Below are 16687 nucleotides of genomic sequence, written 5' to 3' on the forward strand. Positions count from 1 at the left end.
TGACTTTGACTTTGCCTAATAAAACCATTTTCTCCATTTCTATTTCCATTCTGACCTGAACAAAACAGCGTGATATTCTAACTTCCCGTCCGCTATTTATCGCGCCCGTGTGACAACCACCATAAACAAATGCATATCTCAGCGCGGACGCGTCACGTTGCGTCATGGGGGATCGCGGAGCTACATTCTTCGCGTCCGTGTCGCGGACAACGCCATTCTTTGCGTCCGTGCCGTGTGACTTCCCTCATATATTTGTATGCCTCCATGACGTGCGCCAATATTCACGTACGTGAGACAGCGCTCGTGTGACATTAGTCTAAAGAGGCACAATATACACTATGAAAAGTCTATGTATATTTCTTTATTGCTAGTGGGGTGGGACTAAGTCTCTTAAACTGCGGCCACTTCTGGCCTATTGTACCAGCCCCAGATGATAGGTGAGGGTGATTGTGGAGCAATTGGTGGAATGAAGATTGGCAGGAGAAACCGAAGTACTCGGAGAAAACCTGCCCCAGCGCCACTTTGTCCACCACAAATACCACTTGACCAGAACCGGGATCGAGGGCCGCCGCGGTGGGAAGCCAGCGACTAACCGCTTGAGCTATGGAGCGGCCTAAAAGACTACGTAAGTTTTATTAACTATCTTGTTCATGATAAATTTCCAGTGTTTCACTTGCCAAAACGCACAGAATGAATGCAACATGTGGAGGTCAAGCCAGTCTATTCGCAAGTTTCATCTTACCGCGGAGTGGATCTTGATAATGTTTTATACGTAGTGTCTAAAATAAAGGTTTAAAAAAAAATAATTGAAGGATTTGAGGTTCTCACAGAGGCGGTTACGAAGGGTTCTGTCTTCTGGGATATGACGCCGTGTAGTTTTTGACAGTCAACCGACGTTTCGGAAGAACATATTGCCTAAATCTTTAGGGTCTAAAAATAAACAAAGCAAGAAACATGCGTCTTGCCACCTTATTTCCCGCTGGTTTCTTCACGCTAGACTTTTTCTTCGATCCTGAATATGGAGGCGATGTGTTCTTCCGAAACATCAGTTGACTTTCAACGACTACACATTGTATTCCAAAATATAGGATCCTTCAAATTTAATTGTAGTCCATGACCGTCTAATACAAAGTGTACTTCATATGCAACTCTGAGTGCTTTTGTATTCTTTTGAGCAAATATCCTTTCACCTCATAACTTATAGGTACAAATGAATACGCGCCACAAAACATAGGCCTTAAAGTCTCTGAATCTTATTTTAAACATTTTTCCATTTGAAGACTGCCGTCTTCTGTGATGGGGGGTCGTGTAGACCTTGTGTGAACCGACGTTTCAGAGGAACATATCTCAGACTTAGTCTGCAGCCACATGCTCACGCTGGTTCCTCGCTCCAGGATTTTTTCTACCTTGAAGATGAAGGCGATACGTTCTTCCGAAACGTCTGTTCACACAAAATCTACACGTAGTCACGTCCTAGAAGTCGGCATTCTTCATGGATACCGCCATGAAAACCTCAAACCGCTCAATATGGTTATTTAGTAGAATGTAAGTTAAAATATTTTCCAACTCCTCAGTGCAATAACCGTAGTGCCATTGGCTTTCCTAACAATGCTCTTGTACCCACAATAATTAAACGCCAAGTCTATATGGAATGTGAGTACTTGGGAACTGCACGTCATGATGCAGACAGGAGGCAGGAACTGACTGTACACTCTCGTAATTCAGTGCACATCGTCTGGTTGTGTTCCTGGAATGCATAATCTCATGCCGTTCATATAAATTCTGCACGGGGATATTGCGAGGTCTCAGACATTAAAGTTTACTTCTCTGGTTCCTATAACTCATTGCAGGGTTGTTTTGGTATTATGAGACAGATCTGGGTTATTCTGTAGCCAACTTTCCTTATGTCACAAAGATGAATAGTCTTATGATATCATTACGTCAGCGTGTGCGTGTGTGTGTGCGTGCGTGCGTGTGTGTATGTTAGCTCTTGAATAAATGGACGGATTTTTAAGCGTGATATAAAGCAAGTGTCACGTAACTTCGAACAAGGCCAAGAGTAACCTTGAATGCGCAGAAGAAAAATTTCAGACAAGGGAGTGGAGGGTGTGGGAAGTGACAGGCGGCCAGTGGAAGAATGAAGCTATGCTCGAGGTTTGACTATGAATACAGGGCCTTGTTCGAAGTTACGTAACGCTGTCTTATACCAACGTTATCATTTTGTAATTCACTCCACTCTTCTTTTCTTTTTCAATTCGCTACACTCAATAATACCAACACGGAAGTTTTAAGAATTTCTGAGGTAGAGTAGAACCCAGAACCACAGAATGCAGGTTTTTGAGATATCTGTTTTAATACACAAGAAAGTATATACTTTTAATTTAGGTCACATTTATGGAGACATTGAAGGAGAAAGCTCTAGAAGGCATTAAGTGGAGGAATTGTTTTGGAAGAGACTGTGGACCTGTCGTCTGACAGATTACTGATGGTGATGATTATGGTTGTGCCGACCACAGTGGCCGCGAAGTCTAAGGTATGATCTATCTTCTCTCGCTTGAAAGCTGGGATCGTGAGTTCAGATCCCACTCAAGGCACGTATGGTCTATGTTTTTGTTATTCTGTAAATATTTAGCTGCCTTGCGATGGACTGATCCCCCGTCCAAGGAGTCCCACTGGCTACATATAGGATTAAAGAACCTGAAACAACAGCCAAGGTCCATTAAAGGGCTGAAGAGCCGTAGACAAACAGAAATAGCATGTAAGATTTGAGGTTTTCACGGCGGTGACTATGAAGAAAGCAGTCTTCTGGGATTTGGCACCGTGTATATGTGATGTTAACCGACGTTTCGGAGGAACGTCGGTTAACACCACATATACACGGTGCCAAATCCCAGAAGACTGCTTTCTTCAGAAATAGCATGACTTGCGAAATGTATGCTTATATTTCAATATTATAGTGATAACTAACGAATTGTTGCTTCACCTATGCATTTCATTTATAACATAAAAATAGTAAGAAGGCAACAGATGAGTGAGGAACGCAAGTGTGCATTCCAAGGGACCTGAGAAAAACTGCGCTGGCAAGAACCAGCAGCATATACAAAAGACAGACCCGTCCTCTCGTCAGAGAAAGTGCCCCACAAAAAGAATACCGTTACTGTTAAACATTAATAAATATCTGGTCATGAACCCCAGATGGACCTCCACACCAGGACTGACTGACTGACCGTTAGTCCCAGTGTGACTTTGACTGGCAGTTCTGTTGATTTGAGAATTCGGACCAGGAGATTCCAGTCATACAGAGAATCTGAGAGAGAGAATTTGCGTTGGAGAATTTGGTCGAAGAAGGTCTCAAAGTGATTGGAAGTGATAGTTTCTGTGTTGAGACCCGTTGCCAGAAGACGGCTTGTGGAAACTGGGAATCCCAGTGCGTATGGAACGGTGAACTGAAAAGTGTGTAAATCTGCGATAGCGTTATAATTGATTGTTATTGAGAGAACTTGTAACCGAATTGCCAATAAATCCAATCATCCGATCTAGAACCCGCTACGAATATTCGTCACTCGTACTCCTACATGTGACAATATCATATACCAGCCCAACAGAAGAGTTGCAGATTAAACTTCATCTCTTGACGAATTAAAACGTGCAGGCAAGGAGTTCGCTTAGGCTCTTAAGCAGAGTGATCCCCGAAACTGAACGAAATTGAACCAAATCGTGGTAATTGAATAAAATCTAGTATATTTATACTTCTCCAAGACCGGACAAAATGATTTCGGCAATCTTAACATGCGAAACTAACATTCTGTTTTCGAATTTATTTTCGGAAACGTAACTAAAAGTCAGATTGATGTGTGACACACAACAAGAGATGGAGAAAGATTATCTGCTTTGGAACAGAACAATATTTCATTTACGTCGCAGAAGAACACGTAGTAATTTTGTAGTTGTCTTAAACCTGGAACATCCTCCAGATACCTCGGGCTGTCCACCTCCATTGGTCTTAGCCACGTCACTGTTGCCCCTAAAGATACCAGACCATGAACTCTGGTGAGAGCCCTTTGACATGAGTTGCTAAGAGACAGATGTAAAGGAAGCCATTACTTACCTTCTAACAATCTGATGCATTCAGTGTTGCTGGGGTAGTTTCCGGGGTAATTTGGCGAGTAGAATTCCTTTCGCTTTTGATTTCCCTGAGTGAACTCCTTGCATTTTTCCGTCTGTGGATCGTCTTTGGAACTGCGTCGCGATATCACATGACCGTTATACAAGGATTTCTTTTGCACAAAACTGACTGCCCAGTTCACATCCTTTGTCAGCCCCTCATGGTACAATGAATGTCTAGTATCGTAATGGTATATGGAGACGTCGTTGGCCGTGCTGGCTTCCTGCGGAGGGAGGTGTTTCGTCTCGAAATATGGCCGGTGTCTGGGGGGGATCATGACATCGCTGCTTCCTTTACCTGAAAACAATTACCATAAACATGAATTAGAAGAAAGTGGCATCATATAAAAACGTCTCTGTGGGCGTTATACAGTAAGTACGTACTTTATTATTCTACAAGGAGGGGACTTCCACTATCAAGCGTTATTGCTACTGATACCCTGTAACATACTGCTCTAATAACACGTGTATAAAATCGAGAGAATTAAAATATTTCTTTATCCAATAAAAATATAAATCAAAGAATGCAGATATTTTAAGAAAGAAGATCAGCACTCCTATCATCATGGTACAAGATATGCTACAAACAGTAAGTTCAGCTGTCCATGAAATTCGCGGTAATGTAACTTTCATATTCATCACCGCGTTCACAAAAGCCTATCACTAGATTATGTCCTAAGCCAGTTGAATTCAGTACACACATTTTCTTCCTATTTATGTCCAGGTCTCACAAATAAAACCTTCCTTTCAAACTATGGACATTTTATCACTTCGCCTATTGCATGCCATGCTACAGAACGCTAAAAAATATGTACGCAATTCAATGTATAAAATATCTGCTTAAATAATTTGTTGATAATCCAAATTTTATATACACAGAAAGGGATGACTGCTACACGTGTTGAACTAGAAGAACTGCTGAAAGCTCTTGCGGACACTTCTAGTTCACGAGCAACTGTGGCCAAGGCTTTCATTGGGATGGCGACATGCTACGTTTCAATTTCTTCCCGTAACGTCTCCGATGTCGGTGGTTTCCACGATATACCCCATCCTGTAGGGACCCCACAAGTAAAAGTCGAGGGAAGCTAAATCAAGCGACCGTGGAGGGTAATCAGCACTACATCTTCGTCCTATCCTTTGACCTGGTAGAGTTCCATCGCGGTTGCTGCTGACGTCTCGGTGGTAGTGTTGTGGTGCGCCATATTGTTGGAAGTAAAATACTGTCACATGTTGGGTGTATTACGCGACAAATAACTTCACGCCGTCTTGGATATAGCGACTTTATCCCACTCGCTCTCACACTCACACAATTCACTATTACAGTTACTGCCATCTGCAAGTATCACAATTACATCCACTGCTCTCGGCGACTGCTAGACTTCTGCTGCACTCGGCGACTTCACGATCCGCACTGTGTCACTCCTGATCACACACTGTCTGTCACATACTGCTCAGCCGGCTTTTTATACCGTTCCCTGTTGTCTGTGTCAACAGCGGTGTGCCCTGTTACGTCACAGTGGGAAGTGTTATTACGTCACCGCAGGAGGGGGCGGAGTGTTGACTGGCCTGTTACCGTAGCATCGACGTTACATCACCGCTGGCGGGGGAGGAGGTGTCCTGCATAACGCAAACACGTCACAATACATTCCCATAGAGCGGATGAATGGCAGGTAAAATGGATACCCAAAGTTTGTTGAGGTACATACTTACTTACTTACTCATGGAGCTGAGCCCTTCTTGAGGAGCCGCCAATTATGCAGCTACCCAAGAATTTCCCAGCATTTTATGTAACCCGAATGTTCATTACCGTGTTCACAAGAGACCTCCACCGGTCACTATCATGAGCCAGATCAATCCAAACCGTAGAACCCCATCCTGTCTCTCTAAGATCAATTTTAACACTGTCCGCCCACTTGTCTTCCCAGTTATCACTATCCTTCTGGCATTCCCACCAATATCCTATATGAATTCCTCTTTTCCCCCATTCGTGCTACATGCTCTTCCCTACGGCCAGTAACTTTTCCTTCAAAAAGAATGGTTCACTTAAACACCAGAGAGTAAGTCCTGGCAAATTCACCGCCATGTCAATACGGGTATAAATGTGTGGCCTCTATGGAGCACAGAACACACAATCGTGGTGATTCACTGCACCATTCAGCTTAAATGTTGCTTCATCAGGCCATTTTTGCTAACAAACTCCTCATTCTTGTGTACCCTGTTTTGACACCACTCATAAAACTACACTCTTCGAAAATGATCGTCACTTTCGGATCTAAATTCCCATGTTGTACATTTTACAAATCGTTGTACTTTAAGTCTGCTAATTCTTGTCTCACGTGCTCATTGCTTAGTGGACTTCTGGGGTGATAGTGTAAACTGCTCCAACGCAATAGCGGAAGAGGTGGAACTCGTTACTGTTCAAGTCTTCCCAGATTTTTGGACGTGCACATCATGCACTGTACAGTGGATCTCAAATTTTCCACACAAGCTTGCAATAGTTAATCGTGTTGGAAGTTCTGTTGTAAATTCAAACCGTCACTCTCGTATTTCGCATATGTTTTCACATTCCAAGCACCACTTCAAATTTATTTTGCGTTGTTTGAACGACAATCGTTCATCCGTCATTTCCTTTGAATGTCCTTCCATTTGATAACGTGGCTCTGGCACTCATACGACTAGCACCATCTTTTGAGAGAATATCACACTATACAAACTACATTACATTTCGGTTCAATTTTGAAAATTTCCGTACATAATATAGTAACATTTTTTTTAGCCTTCTGCATTTACCTATGTGAATTTTCTCAACTACCCTGAGGGTACCGGTGAATAATACAAACAATGAAACTCATTATAACGTAATTTTGTCCAGTTTTTGTCATTTCCTTCCCCCCCTCCCAAGTTGAATATTCTTCTCGCCGCTTGGAGCCGAAATATCCTTTATCAGATTTCTTCATTCAAAGCTAGAAACCAAGTTTTTATGCACACGCATAATAACAGATAAAAATCGACTTTCTTTTATTTTTGATTGCCTCAGGAAAAGAAAATACTATATATAACAAAAGGGGGAAAGATATTATTTTAAAAATCCATTGCATCTACGGTTTTAAAAACAGGGACTCCAATATAAAGTAAGGGTAAATTTAGGAGCTGCATTGAAGCAAAACATCATGAATACGTACAATGAGTGCATATGTAAACCTCTGTTAAACCTTAGCCTAGCCACTGGACGAATATGAGTGGTCAACTGCAAATTAATAAACAAGAAACTTGGCTCAAGCGACAGTGTTTCTGACTTGTATCGATTGTCCTGACGGAGGTTTCTCGTGGTCTTGCTCAGTTACTCCAAGCAAAAAGCGGACTATACCGAAATTAGACCTCGGACGATTTCTTCCATATATTTTCCAATTTATTATGCAATGTTGTTTGAAGTTTTATAGCTTGAAATCCTGATAAGATCGTTAAATTGACTATAAACAAAGGGATACATTACTTCACAATCTGCAGAGCGTTGGCGAATATCAGGGCTTTGCCTGGGGTGACATACAGTACTCTGACACGTGCCACCCAAAGGACGCCATTATGAACAGAAGTATGAAACACATGCCTGTGGTGACATACAGTACTCTGACACGTGCCACCCTAAGGACACCATTATGAACAGAAGTATGAAACACATGCCTGTGGTGACATACAGTACTCTGACACGTGCCACCCAAAGGACACCATTATGAACAGATTATGAAACACAGTGTTTAGGGAAGGAATGTGACAGAAACGGGAGGCTCGCTGTCGTACGTTTCATTTCACCTCAGGGGGACAGATTCGTGTGTCCGTCCATCAATATTTCCGGTCGTCGTGCCCACTCATCCATCAGTCAATCCACGTTTTCTTTCATTTGTCTCCTTCCTCTTCATTTTATACTTTCGCCTCTTTGCTTTTTATGTTCTTTTTTCTTCAGTTCCTTCTTTCGACATTTTCATCGTACCCTAATATCTTCCTTTTATCATTTCTTCCCTTCCATCTTCCTTCTCTCTTCTTCTCCGTGTGATTTAAGAAGCACAGGAATAGCGACCAATATCCAGGTACTCGTACTATATAACCTTATTACATCATTCCATGCCCACCAACTGCCCTCTTCTTTCCCTTATCGACACCTCCCTTCTTTATTCCTGCAATTCTTCGCAAGCAGCTGTGTTCCGGAGGAAAGTGCAGGAAAACTGAGCAGATTTAATGCTCTGATTCTGTATGTACAGGTTATTAATACTAGTGACACATCAGAGCCATCATGATAACATGGTAAGCTCGAAACTGACTCTACTCTCTTATCAGACTGTACCCATCAACCTTACAGTAATTAACTCTTAGTTTCGATTCTTAATTTATGTAAGTAAAATGGAAAGTTGTTAGTGAGAGAGAAATTACAAAAGAAGCACAAAGAAAAAAGAATGCTCTATTTTAATTTGCCTAAGCGACTGAGGAAATCTCCCTAAAGTTTATGACAAGACAATGCGACTCCAGCAAGAAAATGGAGACCACAAGCGACTGAGGAAATCTCCCTAAAGCTTATGGCAAGACAGCGCGACTCTAGAAAGAAAATGGAGCCCAAATGCAGAGGAGCACAAGCCAGAAACATACTCGTACACCCCAATAGACTACGGTGTTCACTCCACTTTTATTACCTACTTCCTGCAAATGGTGTGTCTTTCATTCGCTAAGTGGAAAGACAATGCCTCAATTTACATTAACAATACGTCCAGAGCCGGTCACGGTAGCCGAGCGGTCTAAGGCATGTACTGTCTTCGCTCGCTCGGAAGCCGGGATCGTGGGTTCGGATCTGTTTCCTGTGAGGTACGAACTGAATTATTATATATTATTCTTATACACTGCCGGTCACGGTAGCCGAGCGGTCTAACGCATGTACTGTCTTCTCTCGCTCGGAAGCTGGGATCGTAGTTTCGGATCTGTTTCCTGTGAGGTACGAACTGAATTCTTATATGTTGCCGGTCACGGTAGCCGAGCGGTCTAAGGCATGCACTGTCTTCGCGCGCTTGGAAACCGGGATCGTGGGTTCGAATCCCACTCAAGGCATGGATGTTTAGTTTGTGTGTGTGCGTTTTTCTGTTTGTGTACAGGTAAAGGACTTGCGACGAGCTGATCACCCGCCCAAGGAGTCCTACCGAATGTGTAAGATCCAGAAAACCCGAAGCGAACGGAAAAGTTCATGGAAGTCGGCCTAGGCCACTGGGGCTGTAGTGCCAAGGAAAAAAATACGTCCAATGAATGCGTGATAATTACTCAGTAATTGTACAGCATGTAAAATTTTATAAAAACCGTGTGGAGAAAAACAGATATTCCCAAGGTGGAACCATGGCGAAAAGAAATGAATAGGCGTGAATGAGGTATTGAAATTTAAATTACCATTAGAAAAGCAAGAAGATTGCTCTTTTCTGGGACATTATATGTAGTTTAGTGTTTAGGTATCAAAGTTTTGGAGTAACATATTGCCTCCTTCACGGTATAAGATGGAGATACAGGTACTAAATTTCTCCGAAACGCTTGTCTTGTGCGTAACGTCTCAGAAATCAATAACTTTTGTTGTCACTGCTGTAATAACCTCAAATCTCACATCAGAACTAACGGCTTTTGAGAATGTAGGCTGACTTGAATGTTTCAGTACATGGGCGAATGTTGAAACATTGTGAATAAGATGATGAACGTTCGTATTCCATAAAGAGACATTCTTGATCATCTGAATAAGCAGCAACCACTCAGATCTGTTCTTAATGCGGTTCATTTCGTATCTCAGATAAAAATACAGAGTCGAGGGGCAGGAGGATAGATGAAAAATGAATTGAAGAGAATGTGGATGAAGTCGTTCGAAGCATAGTCGAGATATTTTCTCGGCATTTGGCTGGAACGACAGAAGATATCTACGAACAACTCGGCCAGTATAAGGATATACTGTAGCATCCTCTTGCATATTGTTAATTAACAAATATCTCTGATATCCCGTCTTACATATAGCATTCTTTTAAAAAATTTGTTTAAATTTACTACATATTTACAATGAGTCTTTTAAACCTATTTAAAACCACATAGTATACTACATGTTTCGAATGTTATTGGTTATCATCAGATCTGTTTGTGGAGACTGTTGCGTTGGTGTTTTGTGCTTCTACTATTCGACGCGTAGTCCCACCACACATTCGTGTTTCTCGTCGTGCTAGGTGTTTCCTCCTACTGTGTTGTGTGGTTAGACCATGCGTGTACATGTAGCAACTTTTAAACAAATTTTCTAAAATATCAGATATAGTTTTTAATTAATCGGTTGGTATTGTCTGCGTCGAAGCGGGATTCAAACCGAGCACATCTGGAATAAAAGTCCAGAGTGTTAACCCACATCAGCATGCTCGGTCAAAAAGATCTAAGTTCGTGAAAAAAGTCTATATGATAAAATAGACACTTACATTAACTATCAATCGATGATCAATGATAAAATCTGTACCCCCCCCCCTGTTAAAATAGACGTAAAATATTTCAATGCATGTTGAACCGTGTGTGATAATACACACGAAGTGAGTAACTTTGAAAAAAAGAATAGAGCTCATGTGTAGTAATTCTTGTAAGTTAAAGCCAACTAAATGATGAACTATCAACGGACTAAATTAATTCAATCCATGATAAGTTACAAGTATGTGTCAGAATTATTTGCTTTACGAACTTTGTCCACCGCCCGATATTCTAGAAAACATAAGGTTAGAATCCTTAGGATCTACTCGCAGATATTTGTGCTAAAGGGAGAACTTACGGACTCTGTCCACCGCACGATATTCTAGAAAACATAAGGTTAAAAACCTTTAGAATCTACTCTCAGATATTTGTGCTAAAGGGAGAACTTACGGACTCTGTCCACCGCACGATATTCTAGAAAACATAAGGTTAAAAACCTTTAGAATCTACTCTCAGATATTTGTGATAAAGGGAGTACTTACGGACTCTGTCCACCGCACGATATTCTAGAAAACACAAGGTTAGAATCCTTTAGAATCTACTCACAGATATTTGTGCTAAAGGGAATAATTACAAACAAATCTAGAATTTCATTCCATCGTTAGGAGTATATTTATACGTGTATATTTGTGATGTAGACTCCACGTCTCTAAAACGTTAACTGCCGTATCTACATACAGAACGTCGAAGAAACCCCTTTGAGAATGCATATATTCAGGGTACTGAACAAAATCGCTGGGAGTAATTCTCGAACTTCTCTGATCTTCGAGAAACAAAGACACTTAGTTGATAGCAGATTAGAATTCCTGACATCAACCGGACCGAATCATATGATCGTTATCAATGAATGGCCCTAGTTCAGGCTTACACCAACTGAGATCGTTGTACAGTGCTATCACATGAGATCATCTAGTTAATTGTTGAGATGTTCAGGCGGAAGGTATCGACGCTTCTCGCGTTAGGTCCCGAAGTTGCAGACTTCGAGCAGAAACGAAACGTAAGAGCGACAGTTTCTCTGAAATTTCTGAGCAATATCTCGAAGAGAATGTACAGCAAAACCGATCAGGCTGGCCTACTGGCAACGCTCGAGAGCCGTAAAATGGAAAAGCTCGCTAGGAGCGTCGAAAATGCTGACTGAGGTTTGCAGTAAATTTCCGTTGTCCCTATAGGAAAATTATTCGGTCAGGCCACAGACAACATTTCGTTGTTGTAAAAGTCTTACAATAAATAGAGTCAAATGTTACAGCTTCTTATATTTCGTTAAGTATTCACCATATAAAAAACGTAAAGACATACTGTAGGCCCAATCCTAGTTAAGAACGTGAAGTACATTATATGAATACTCCATACGAGTATGATGAATGTTCTTTTGAGAAATGCAATTAAGTTGTATTCAAATTGCATTTAAAGCAGAGGTTACATATATTCAACAAAGTTAAAGGTAAAGTTGTTCCTGTGCTTAACTAATCAAGCACTAAGCCATGGAGGCTTAGGAGGGAGTGGGTGTATAGATCCAAATTTTCTTGATCTCGACAATATTTCGTGGTGAGTGGTCAGATTCACACCCCTGTCTCATTATTCCCGAGGAAAGGGCCCCCGGTACCCATTGGCTAGGAGAATGAGTAGGCCCCAGAGTCGTTCTGGACGACGTAAAGGAGAGAAAATTCTTGACCATATCGGAACTACCCCTTGGTAGGCCAGCCCGTGGCCAGTCACTATACTTACTATGCTATCCCGGCTCTCCAAAATTAAATTTCCCGTTTGTTTTCGAAGTAAAATGACAACAACAAAATATTATCGCAAATAATCTCACGAAATCGGGAAAGAGGCAACAACTCGAGAATTTGTGTTGCGATTTAGCTTTTGTTCATCTCGGAGCTGTAGCCAGGTTCGAGTAAATCCTCATCTATCGCTGATGTCTTACACTTCCCTATCCAGACGAGAGCTGATGCTGCTTTGCTTCGAGTGCCGAAAACTCTCTGCCTAACTTAGAAGAGCGGGGAAAACATCTGCTCCCCGAACGGGTTTCGAACCTGCGATCACGGCATTCGACAAGATACTTGAACATAACAATAGAAGATCGACTTTAGTTTCTGCTTTTCTTTCCCCCCCCCCTTTCTCTCTGGATGTCTATGAGCATAACCTTGCCTTTACAGACCCACAGGGACTCAGTAAATCAACGTGGCTATTAGCTTCCAGTCTCTGCCCATTGCGATATAAGGAGAGTACCAGATAGGAAGGAAAGCCATTTTCTCACGCACATAAAGGAGACAAGAGAAGACACCCTCGTGTTCTTTCTCCTCTCTCCCTAAACCCATCTTCTGGCACATGAAAAATAAAAAGGACTAATTCATATATTTACGAGGGCAGCGTTAAGGCTGACGAAACATATCGCTGCACTGTCTTGCTCGCCTCTAACAACTTCATTTCATTTAGCTATTGTCGTAGATGAATGGTTGCAGGAACAAGAACAGCTTAACAAGATATGCCCTAGCTCAACACGTTCATAACTCGGTGTTGATTTATGCAAGGAATGAATCTTTCTTTTTATATTGTTTCGAATTAGTTAGATAATTTTGTATAAATCCGATTCATAATTAAATTTTTAATTATTCTTACGTTTCTCTACGTTTGTGATTTATAAACGGTAAAATGGAGGCCTCCTCACAACTTTCACTACCGATTTCCACATAAAGGAACACAGATTTAAGAGCCCAGCTTGGCAGAAGGACAAATAGGCATGATTCTGAAAAAAAAAAAGAGGATTTTCAGTTGGTTCGAAAAAAACATATGGTCTGAAATAAAGTAATGGTGTAGAAGATTGGCATGATTTTGTATGAGATATTATCTAACAGTCCAAAGGGATGTATTATACTTGATATATTCGGCTGACCTACCAACCACCGACAACACAGTATTGGCCACATCTGCTGATGATACGGCGATACTCACAGCGAACCATAACCCGATAACTGCCTCCGCAAACCTACAAAACCGCATAAATCTCCTACAACAGTGGTTCCACAAATGCCGCATGAGCATAAACAAAGAGAAATCAGTCCAAATCACCTTCACCAATCGCCGAACCACTTGTCCGCAAATAACAATCAACAACAGGAACATACCACGCAACGCTGAAGTCAAATACTTTGGTCTTTCCCTAGACCAAAAACTCACGTGGAGGACTCACATCAAAAAGAAACGCCAACAGTTAACGCTGAAAGAGAGACAGCTGCACTGGCTTCTACGAAAACGCTCGCAATTGTCCCTGGAGAACAAAAGCCTGTTATACAAGGAACTCTTAAAACCTATATGGACCTATGGCATCGAGCTGTGGGGCTGCGCTCGACCATCAAATGTCAAAATCCTCCAAACATTCCAATCGAAAACACTAAGAAGAATCACAGGCGCACCATGGTACGTAACAAACGGAACTATCCACAACGATCTCAACATACCCTCATCACGGAAGAGATCAGAAAACATACCACCAGACACCGTACTCGGATAACAGGACACGAGAACCCGCTAATCGTTGAAGTAACGAAACCGCACCCAGCAGCAAGACGACTGAGGACAACCTGGCCAGAAGACTTATGTAACTAAAAGGTAGAGTACTGCCACTGGGCAGCTGCCGCCTTCACGACATAAACACCCATCGCATTTACTTATTACTTACAGTGGTCAAGTAGATTGTAAATTGACGTAAAAAAATAAAAAGGATGTATGGTCGAAAATTAAGTTACTCTGTATCATACTGGCATGTCTTCAAGCAGGAGATATTACCTACTGATTCAAGTAGATGTGCGGTTGAAAATTAAGTTAGTCTGTATCACATTGACATGATTCTACACAGGAGATACGATCTATTAGTTCAGACAGAAGCTTGGTATAAAATAGAGTAACTGTGCGTCAGTCATAACATGAGCTTTTATTGACCTAAATAAGAAAGGAAAAAAGGAAGGAAAGAGAAATTAAGGAACGAAACAAATAACAATGTAGAACTAAAATTTACAACGTAACTTGTATGAATGTACTACAAGAAATAGCTGTAAGAAGGGAATGTTTCAATTGTAAGTCCTATAGTCAGCCTCCTGCAACTGTGCTCGGTGTAGCTCGACTGTTTACTCATGAGGGGCCACATTATGCAGCAGAACAATGAGGATCACTCGCGCAACACAGAGCTTCACCACCGCAGCTGGATTACTCGCGTGAACTATTTCAGATAAATATTGTTAGGACCATGTTGCTACTATTTAATTTGTCCAGCGTTCCGTCTGGTCTACTGCTGCAACAGTGTTGATGTGCCCCATACTATCAGTATTAACATACAGAGTGTGTCAGCCGCCATATGTAGAAGATGTGATACAGTTGAACAATTAATTGTATGGAGGAGAGAAGTTTTTGATAAAATAATAATAGTTATTAAGATGGTCAAGAAACAGCTACACTGACGACAGAGTCAATAAGGGATGCAAATTGGAGAGCCTTCACGCTCTACAGATTTTGAGTTCGGTTTTTGGCCAAGATACTGGCTACAGTAATTGTTATGGTTCTTGGTCTGCACTCGCTTTCCGTGGATGAAGGCAGAATTGGTGCTCTGAACCAGCTCGGGTCCATTTCCGGGCTCATAATTCGTAACCATTCTGTATTGTTACAACTCATTCTGTACTTCATAGAGAAGGTTCCCCATGAAGAAGACCGCAACACGCTACTTTGGCAGTGACTAGCTCAGAGATTACTGGCCAAACAATGAACATAATTATATGGGTTATTTAAAATAATGTGCGAGCTATATTTATTTCTGAATCCTGTAAGCTGTTCCCCCGCTAGCGACGTTTGTGCATTCCTGTGAGAAACAAAAGCCTGGTTCAGAACTTGATAATAAAATTAATTTCAGGTAGAATGTGTAATGACTACTGGACACAGCAAATTGTGCAGTAAAAGGTAAGTGAGATGCAGAGACGCCAAAATACCATGATGAAGGTGGCACAGTAAAGGGTGGAGAGAGCTTTATGGAGTTTCTCTGTAGATCCAGAGACTATGAAGCAATTAATTTGGTAACATTCCCACTAAAGTGACGAAACATTCACTTCTAAGATATGGGTGAACCACCTCAACTCTGTGTGGGCCTGATCACTTCTGAAATATGGATAATAACTTTCTTGTTAGGACATGATCCAAGTTATCGAAGCAATGTCCTTGCCTTACTTTTAGTACGCCTGGAAATATCATAATACCTATCGTAACATTGCATTTCTGGTGTTTTTCCAACACCGGTCCTATACTCGCAACTGTGGAAAAGGCATTTACTTGTGACTCATCGGCTGAAGAACAGTGCAGCTTGAGTGATCCAGGCGTAATAAAGAACAGACTCCGGCTTTGAGCTGTAAGAGATAATTTTAAGGACACGAACAGTTTCCAAGAACTTGCAGAACACTGCAGCTCATCAACAGCCTTCTTCAGTTCGGTTCTGAGTCAGTAATGCTGAATAAACATTCCTCTAGTCAAGAAACCCTTGCCAATTGTATACATTACGTTCCTGAATAATGTTCCGGCTGCTAAGTACAAGAACTTGCGAAAAGTCTGATGATTACAGGGACCACTTGTCAAATTTTGCTGACGTTTCCTATAGGAACCGGGATAGCAAAGTCGGTATAGCGACGGGCTACAGGCTGGATGGCCGGCCTTCCATTACCGGCAGGGCAATCAATTCTCTTCTTCTTCTTCACAGTGTCCATCGTCCAGATGGCTCTGGGACCCACCCAGTCTCCTATCCAGAGGTGCCGGGGGCTTCTTCCTAGGGGCTAAAGCGGGTGAAATGTTAAGCTCGCCGTTAACCTCCATTCAATGCCGAGATGAATGAAGTTGGAGCGGTGCTTAATTAGTTTAGTAGAGAGATGCGTTAGCCAAGTCTTATCCTTGCCTCCCTCACTATTAACGGTGCATATATAAAATACATCGTGTTACTGTTAACTATGCTACAGGGTGGAGAGGGGTGGTAAACTTT

The 16687-nt window shown here is 41.7% G+C and overlaps 1 protein-coding gene across 1 annotated transcript in view; it reads right to left on the bottom strand.

Moving 5' to 3' along the window:
• The window catches only part of LOC111869564 (neuropilin and tolloid-like protein 2), a gene marked incomplete at its 3' end in the record, with an annotated part of 419957 nt that overhangs the window by 150799 nt on the left and 252471 nt on the right, over window positions 1-16687 (bottom strand). Inside the window, exon 3 of the mRNA XM_023861190.2 lies at window positions 4109-4462. Coding sequence (XP_023716958.1) covers window positions 4109-4462 — 354 coding nt within the window. The remainder of the gene's footprint in view (window positions 1-4108; window positions 4463-16687) is intronic.

The sequence above is a fragment of the Cryptotermes secundus genome, unplaced genomic scaffold, assembly GCF_002891405.2.
Source record: "Cryptotermes secundus unplaced genomic scaffold, Csec_1.0 scaffold463, whole genome shotgun sequence".
NCBI lineage: Eukaryota > Metazoa > Arthropoda > Insecta > Blattodea > Kalotermitidae > Cryptotermes > Cryptotermes secundus.